Source organism: Leptonychotes weddellii, chromosome 9, assembly GCF_054177405.1.
Source record: "Leptonychotes weddellii isolate Sample4059 chromosome 9, ASM5417740v2, whole genome shotgun sequence".
Taxonomy (NCBI): domain Eukaryota; kingdom Metazoa; phylum Chordata; class Mammalia; order Carnivora; family Phocidae; genus Leptonychotes; species Leptonychotes weddellii.
The window spans coordinates 66356843-66366120 of NC_138377.1; the positions used below are offsets into that span (position 1 = coordinate 66356843).

The 9278-nt window shown below is 42.4% G+C and overlaps 1 protein-coding gene across 1 annotated transcript; it reads right to left on the reverse strand.

Annotated features, from left to right (window-relative positions):
• Positions 1-500: 500 nt before the first annotated feature.
• EDDM3B (epididymal protein 3B) lies at positions 501-1488 on the reverse strand. The gene has a single exon (XM_006731369.2). The coding sequence runs from the start codon at positions 1431-1433 to the stop codon at positions 945-947; it is 489 nt and encodes a 162-aa protein (XP_006731432.2). The 5' UTR covers positions 1434-1488; the 3' UTR covers positions 501-944.
• Between the last annotated feature and the right edge of the window lie 7790 nt (positions 1489-9278).

Genomic DNA, 9278 nt, shown 5'->3' on the forward strand with positions numbered 1-9278 from the left:
CAGCCACCTAGCTGAAACTGTTATGACCTTGGTCTTTTCTCCAATTGTTTCAAGACTAGAGTCATTCAACAATGCGGGATGCTAAAGAACATAAGGTACTTTAATGTTTCACATTTCTCCTCCCCATACCTGTTCGAGGAAAACTGATATGAAGTGAAGGTTTATCTTTCTCTGTATCTCTCGTCCTCATTTAGCAAACAGAATTCTCATGGACGTTACTTACTCGTGTCTTCAACAGTTCCTTCTGCAATTTACTTCCTCTTTCCTCCAACAAAATTTAAGTCTTGAGACCCATTCTTGAAGGTTACATTTTAAAGTCCCATATCCCACTCTATATGTCTGCCTAGTGAAAATGATTATTATCAGATAACCTCATTTCTGCCATTATCTTCTACTTAATTTATTATTCCTCAAGAAACATAATGCCTTGACCCCTCTAAAATGCATGCATTTCCTTAAAGACATGTTTAAGGAATGAGTCCAATGACACACACCTTAAACTTACACTCTGCACACATCATATCCAAGCATAATCTGTATCACTCCTCCAGTCATACAACCCGTAACATATATAAATGTCACACACATTGGAATGACATACTTTATTTAGGAAAGGGAAGACCATTCAGCTTGGGTCAGTATAAGGAGAGTCACTATCAGGAACGTCCCTGGTTCAGTAAAACAGAGAAGCCATATGAGCTTAATCTTAAAAACCTGTAAGAGCAAATCAGATAAATGAGGGCACAAGGGTATTCCAGGCAGAGAAACCGTGCAGGTGGTTTTGATAGGAAGAAAGCATGTGATGATGCATAACTCTAAGTAGTTGGAAAGCGTTGGCACATAAATGCAAAGGAAGGAGTAGCAAGGGCTGTTGATGTAGGCAGGGGCTCCCACTTGGGAAGCGCTGGACACTCTACTCGAACCTGGGGGTGTGGGTAGACTTTCTATTTTTTGATGTCTAACAACTGGATGTCCTCTATGCCATCGACATACCCGTTTGCACCACAGTGGAATTCAATGTAGCTGTAGCTGCTGTGCTCTCTGTAGCTCTTTTGGTTGCCCTCCTGGTAGCACTTGAGTATTTTGAAGGGATGCTGGGCCCATATATATACATTTCTGTAATGGTCTCTCCACTTCCTGAGGCAAATATGCTCGATTTTGTGCCAAAAGGTATAGATGAAGATGTGATAGTTCCTGTCTCGTGGAGCTTCTCTTTCCCTCATGAGATCATTGCATTTGTAGTCGCTGAATTTCCAGCTTGTGCTCAGGTAGTGCTGTTTCATGAATTCTCTCCAGGAAAGGTTCTGGCTGTGTACAAGCAGCCCACCTAGGGAAAACAGCAGGGCCAAGAGAGGGCCTAGGCCCTTTAGAGAGGATGCCATTTCAGTCACCAGAGCCACCTGTGGGTCCACAGGGAAGAGAGAGGAAAGCATTTTCTCAACACTGCCTTAAGAGTTGACCTGCACCTTAAAATTCCTTTCTTGCCAATGTAGGCACTGGGGCCCAACTTTACCATTTTGTTCCCAGGCTTGAAGAGGATAAATCTCATTAGGTAGTAAACTTTACAAGAACTGAAAATATGCTAGAACCTGACTGAGACTAACACAAGATGGTCAAAAATAAGTGAAGTTTATTTTGAGAATTTCAAACACCTGCTGTCTGCCCTCTCTTCTACCCAAACTGAGGAACCCATCATCCTCTAGCTAATTCTGTTTGACAGTCCAGATCAATTCTCTGAAGAGCATGGTTCTAAAAGAAAATGGTATTTTAAGCTTTATGACTGTGAAGTGGAAAGGGTTGTCACACTCTAAGGGAATGAGGAAGTTAGGTGAAGACTTGGATGATACTTTCCCTCAAACCCCAGGCTACAGTTACAATGATTCTGCAAAATGGTGTTTTTCTAATCCTGATGTCCTTAGAACACTTCCCCAAAGCCTGTGTGAAACCTGTTATCACTTCTGACCACCCACATACTTCTCAGCGGCCATTTACCTCATTATCATAATTATAAACCATCTTGATTTGTTGTTCAGAATGCAACCATATAGGAACTCCAGTTTTGAAAGATTGTTCTCATCATCAGTCAAGTACCAGATTGAAACTACCCTCTCTGGAGCTACTCTGGTCAAAATTAGGGAATGGAGTTGTTTGGAAAAGTCTCCCCTTTAAACCGGCTCTCCGTCCTCATTCACCACTAGGAGTACAGCTGGTCCTATGGAATCTCTAACCTCTTCTCAACTCTCTGAGCACTGTGTCCACAAATGGGGTTAAGAATAGCTGCCTCAGAGACCTGGGAGAATCTAATGAGATATGTAAGTGAAAGCACTTCTGAGAATGTTGCAGGGACCCAGGATGGGCCACCCCATAAGGTGTCCCAGGCATATTGATAATTTTGAATTGAAGCTACTTGGAAAACAGCCAGTGCAAGGACACTCAGATCCTCTTCTGTCCCTGTAAAAGCAGAAATGGAATCTCTCCTATGAAAGGTACCCTCCCTGTAGTAAGAAATAAAAAAGACATTCTTATCACCAGAGATAGGGATTTTACTTATTTTTTTAGTATTTTTTAAGTAAGTTCTATGCCCAACATGGGGCTTGAACTCATAACCCTGAGATCAAGAGTCACATGTGCCACTAACTGAGCTGGCCAGGCAACCCACCAGTGATAAGGATTTTAAAGCCAAGAAAGCTGTATAAACAAACTTTCTTCCTTTTTACAAATCTACTACCTCAGCCCAGATTCTGCTTGGAATTCCTTACTAATTAAAACTCCCAAACATTTGTTTTGTCTGTCCTATCAATTCCTCACAAATCTATTGTCTCATTGTTAAAAATATATAAAAACTGTCTGCCTCGGTCAATTCTTTGGGATCTCAATTTCATTCTTGGGCCTCTATGTGCACATAACAAAACTTTGCTTTTTTTCTCCTGTTATATCTGTCTTGTGTCAGCTTCAGTCTTAAACTAGCTGGAAGAATCTTGAAGGATAGAAGGAAATTTTTTTCGTCCTCTACCGTGTCAAGTGCTCTATCAGGCACAGAAGACAGAGTAGGCACATTCATATCTGGACTACCCTATACCTGGCCCAAAGGTCCTAACCAGGATAGAAGACCAGGATTCAAGCTGCTTCAATGCATTATGCTTGAGAAGATTGGGGAGGAAGTGGGAGTAGGGGTGGGGGGGTTGAGGGGAGAGACTGTATCACTGGGATTAATCCTGAGTTGAATCCATGTCTTTGCTTCTTACAAATTCGATCACTTTCCTATCTTAACTCTTCCGTCTAGAAATTGAGTGAGGCCCTTTCCAGTGTTTCTGGGCCTTTGCCGGCAAGCGTCCTCAGCACCAACCCTAACTCAAACTCACCCTGTTCAGATCCAACACTCAGGTGTCACTGGTCGAGGAAATCAATATGTGGATCTGAAGAGCAGAGAGCCAGGAAGTCTGCAGCAGTGAAGAAAGGAATGGTAGTGAGAGGTACAGCACTCCAACTGATTAGAAGGCTGGCAGGGGTGGGGGACAGCCTTCCAATGTGAACCTGTTCCTGTGTCTTCTCATCTAGAACACTTAAGTTCACTCTGAGAATAGCCTGGAGCAAAGGTGTCCAATATCAAAGACTCGCTTCTGGGTACAGGGGAATGATAAGGCCCTGGGGAGGAGTAATATGGGAGTAGGGTAATCTGAACTTATCAGGGGACAATCAGAGATCTATCTCCTAAATTCACTTCCTGAAAAACATCTGGGGAAAGATCCCCAGATGACTAGGCTATGTTCAATGAGAACTTCAGTGGGAAAAACAACACCACCACCACCTCTGGTGTTGTGAACTGTGGAATCTTCATCGAGAGGGGAGAGTATGTTGTCAAAGGTGCAATTTATGCATAAAGTGAGATCCTTGAATGTGTTTCCTATCAATGCATTTCTTTAAAGGCTGCTTCTAGCTAAGCCAACTTGGTTGAGTTTCTCACTGGGCCACCTTATTATGAGACAGTCATGAAGGGTAGCAGAGTTTGCCACTCCAAATGTTACCTCTTGGGCATAAGGATGATTTTGAGCTGGTGATTTTTAAGAAACCACAAACACAGGAGAAGCTCTGAAGCCAGAGTGGAAGTGAGCCTTTTTAAAGGAACATTTACATTTATAAAGGAAATTTCCATTTGTAAGTGTGTCTCCCTCTTAGTACCAGAAAGAGAAAGATGAATCTATAAATCACAAGAAACTGTTATCAATAAAAAAAAGAAAAGAAAAGAAACTCTTATTAATGGAGAAGGCACTGACTTAAATATGCCTAACAAAACTCAACGATTGTTTGCTGGGCTTTTCCTGGTAACCCCCCCATAATGGGCCTCCCCACCCCCATTCCAACATCTTTCTTTTGTCCTTAGTTGAAGATAGTATTCAAGGTGGTGGCTTGAGCCATTTTGGGGCATTTTTCAGTTTTTCTGGGTATCTCCAATATACGGGAGATATATGCTCTTAAACTGTTGTTTGTTTTTCTTTTCTCAATCTCTTTTTATTACAGAGTTAATAAAAGCACCTAGAATGACAGTGTTTTACTCCTGTCTGTATTCACAATATCAGAGTGAAAATTAAAAAACCAACAAATGTTGTAAACATGTTTTGTGAACTTTCTACAGAACTCAAAATGTACAAGGGGCAATAAACATGAAAAAAGTCAACCCCAGTAGCAATGAAGGAAATAACAATTAAAACAAGATTATGCCCTTTTTTTACCTACCAAGTTGCCAAATTGTAAAACATTATTGCTTTGGACAGCTGATGAAGGTGGCTGATGACCCAGTCCAGGAGGCACAAAGCAGCAGCGTGGTTCCTGCCCCCAGCAGTACACAGGGTGGGACCGGTGTTCAGTCGAACCATAATTTGTATATCCAGTCTCCTGTTAAATGGCAGTTAAAATTTTCTTTTTTCTTTTCTTTTTTTTTTTTAATTTATTTATTTGAGCAGAGAGCATGAGAGGGAGGAGGGTCAGAGGGAGAAGCAGACTCCCCGCCGAGCAGGGAGCCCGATGCGGGACTCGATCCCTGGACTCCAGGATCACGACCTGAGCCGAAGGCAGTCGCTTAACCAACTGAGCCACCCAGGCGCCCGGCAGTTAAAATTTTCTAATCTTTCGCTGTTACAAGTAGTGTGAACAACGTTTGTACCCATGAACAAAAGCCTGTAGGATAAATTTCTAAATTAAAATTGCTAAGGCAGAAAAAAAAAAAGAATTGTAATTTGGTGCATATTGATTACACAAACCAAATAGTGTCCCACTAGAGAGCAAAGAACAGGGGTTTCTGGACAGAAAAGAGGAATGCTTTTTTTTTTAAGATTTTATTTATTTATTTAAGAGAGAGAGCCAGTCTGAATGGAGGTGAGGGGCAGAGGGAGAAGCAGACAAACCACTGAGTAGGGAGCCCGACTTGGGGCTCCATCCCAGGACCCACAGGCAGACCCTTAACTGAATGATCCACCCGGGAGCCCCAAAGGGGAAAGCTTTTATACATTGTTTACAAAGAATTTTGATTGGTGTTGGTGCCAGAAAACTAATCCTCATCCTAAATTTCTTTAGCCAAATTTGTTTAAACAAATTTAGTTGCTAAGGCAATCACTATGCAAAGGCCAGTAGCTACTGTAGTAAGTTGCACGTGTTCTGCAGTCTTTTTGGCCCAGTTCAAAATTCATGACTCCACCCAGTGAGGATGTGCATAAGGGCCACCTCCTTAATGACCTCCCTGCTCCATTTTAAAGCCCCTTGACATAAGTGCCTTTATTTTTATTTTGGAGTAAACTCTACCCCCAATGTGGGGCTCAAACTCATGACCCAAAGATCAAGAGTCACATGCTCTACCAACTGAGCCAGTCAGATACCCCACAAGTGACTTTATTTTCTTTCACCTTTCACAGGGGGTAGAACAAAATTTTTCTTTTCTGTTTTTTAGTCATAATGATCGTTGATACCCAGAACTTCTCTTCAAAGCATATTAGTAGCAATGCATCCTGGCGTATAGTCTCTTGATTCTCTCTTTGAATGGGAAATATGTCAACAGGATTAGATAGAGAAATATTGGTATTTATAGAAACACATTGGGATTTACAAAAACTCTGGTGCACCTCAAAACCCAGCTCAAGTCAAGCATTCCTTGAATAACAGGGAATCATATGCTGATAGACCGAATGGGGATTGTGTCATGAGCACGCTATGAAGGCGCTCACATTAGTTGTGTCTTTCCACAATGTCAGCTTTAGTCAATCATAAAGCAAAGTTAAATCACAATTATAAAACAGGTTCAGGATTCCAAACTCGATGACATTTCACCATGTGATTAAACTTGGCTTCTTACGAGCACACAGAGCAGGACACAAGACAAACCACAGAACAAAGCAGATAACAGAGAGTGTAGTAAGTTAACGAACCAAACTCGAAATCAGTCTGTGGGCACACAGTTGAGATAATGCCTTGGTCAGTCTGGGTCAGCTCTGGGCACTCACTTCTTCTTATGTTCCAGCAGGGAAGGAAGGTTCCCTTTGGAGGTCAATGGGGCACAACCTTCGAGGGCAGTTGCCTTTTTAAGTGGCCAGACATAGAGGGGTCAGGTCTAAAGAGTCTGACATTGGCTGCCAATTCCTCCCCTTTCTAAATCAGTCTTAAGCCCCCTGTAGACCCTCTGGTTCTGCTCCTTATCAGTTCTGGGGTGCCAGCTGACACTGGTCCCGGGGAATATCTCCTAGCTGCAGTACCTTTAACTTCTGTGTCACGGCTTGACACAGACCCCTGTTTGACACAGGGTCCCACTTGACGTGAGAGACTCCATTTTGCCCTCTACTGGTTGTCTCAGATCATACTCCATAAATCCAACTACTCTCTAGTATTTTTGGGTGAAGAAAGAGAGTAAAAAGACAGGAATTCTGGGCACTTGGGTTTGGAGGACTTGAAAGATGACTCTCAGGGACGCCTGGGTGGCTCAGTTGGTTAAGTGTCTGCTCAAGTCATGGTCCCCGGGTCCTGGGATCAAGTACCACATCGGGCTCCCTGCTCACTGGGGAGCCTGCATCTCCCTCGGCCTGCTGCTCCCCCTGCATGTGTGCATGCTCGCTCTCTCTCTCTGACAATAAAATAAAATAAAATCTTAAAAAAAAAAAAGAAAGAAAGATGACTCGAGAAAAATTAAGATGGCCATCACCTGGCCATATATCCATAGCCTTCCCTAACAAGTTCATGTGATCCACTGAAGACCTAAATCAGGTAGTGACTCAGTGAATGCAGAGAGAGGCAGCAGGGAGAAGCTAGGAGGGCTGATGTGTGAAGGCGCAAGCTCAGAGAGAGAGCCACAGGTTTCCAAGGCATCCTATTTTACAGTATATTATAGGAGTTCAATAAGGAATTTTGAGAATCATAGAAAGCAATGCATGTGAAAGTAGTTTTTTAAACAATGAAGTGTTAATGTTGATCTAAATTGTTGATAATATCATCATAAGGTTGTTCTACCCCAGTCACTGCCAGTTTTAACCGTTAATCCAGTGTTTCTGAAATAAGTGTGATATTCTACTTTTGAAGTGGAAGAGAAATTATTGTGAACCCAAAGCATCCATACATCCATACATTCAGCTATGAGCTAAGCCACAAGCTCTAAGGCTTCTCTGAAATAAAGCCAGTTAGGAAGCACCGGAAACTGACCGGTAGGAACATATCCCTTTACATCTGCAGAAATCAACTACCAAAGCAGCCCAGGCAAGTCTGTTAACCACTGCTTCTGAGAGCTCTTTAGTTGGTCTGCTTCCTCGAGTTCTGTCTACCAGCAGTTCCTTGGGTGTGGCTTCTAATTTGAGTTCCTAAAGAGATATTATCCCTTGAATATAAATTTAAAATCATTTGTTAATTATATTCTTTCTTTAAACATTTTCCTTGACTCTAACTCCTTTCTATTAATTCCTTGTTAAGTCCTTTTGTTAACCATTATTCAGTTTTTCAGTGTTTTGGTACAACTGTTTCTCAAAAACGTATCAGTGATCAATTTCCTCATGCAGACGATGATAATATCTTAGGGTGTCTTAACCTGGAATCCATGGGCTTCCAAGGACTCCATGGATGGAATTTATAGAGTCATGAACTGGTATGGCATGATAACCTCAAAAAATAAAACTACCAGTTATTTTACCAGTAAAAATGGGCTTATTCAGGAATAGCAGAGAATTGTAATCAGGGACAAGCAAACTACAGCTAAACCATAGGCAAGTCCTTGAACAAAGGAGAGGAGCCCTTTTTTCTAGAGGAAAGGAGGAAGTTTGGAAGGCTGTTGTAAACAGAAAGTGCATTGGAGTAAACTGTGGGTTGGAAGTGTAGTAGCTTTGCTTTGGCTGGGATGTGACAAACTCAGTTGGCTGGACTGTTGAGGAGCAGGGTGGGGAAGCCCATCTTCCTGCTGGGCTAGCAAAGCAGTTTGCCTTGCAAAGTAGTCTTTTCCGGTTGGATCTGTAATTGGTGTGAGTGGTGGGGCATGAGAGCGCCCCCTGCTGGTCCCCACAGCCATTCTAAACCAGGTTTCCTTTTATTAATTTTCACAGGGGAAAAAAACTAACATCTTTATTTTCACTAACCTGCCACTGAAATTTAACAATTCCTTCACTTTGGGGGCACCTGGCTGGCTCAAGCGGAAGAATATGCAACTCTTGATCGCGGGGTCGTGAGTTAGAGCCCCACACTGGGTGTAGAGGCGACTTAAATAAATACAACTTAAAAAAAAAAAAAGATTTCTTTCTGTTGATGGTCTTTTTGGTTGTTTCCTTGTCTTGCAACTGTGAACAATGCCGCAATGAACATAGGGGTGTGGGTATCTCTTTGAGATCTTGATTTCATTTCCTTTGTATAAACACCCGGATGTGGGATTGCTGGTTCCTATGGTAGTTCAATTTTTTTTACAAGATTTATTTATTTACTTTGGGGGAGGGGATGAGGGGGAGAGAGAGAGAGAATACTGAGCAGACTCCACTGAGCGGAGAGATCATGACCTGACCTGAAATCAAGTCAGACTTTTTTTCTTTTAAGATTTTGGAGGAATCTCCATACTGTTTTCCATTATGGCTGCACCAATTGACATTCCCACCGGTAGTGTACTAGGGTTCTCTTTTCTGCATATCCTCACTGTCTTGTGTTGGTCTCAGCTATCAGATAGTGATGCCATCAACCAGGGATGCCTGCAGGCATGTACATTGCCCGCACTATTTGAGGTCGGCCCCCACAGACATTTTCCCATCCAGAGCCAATCTTGTGGCTGAGCT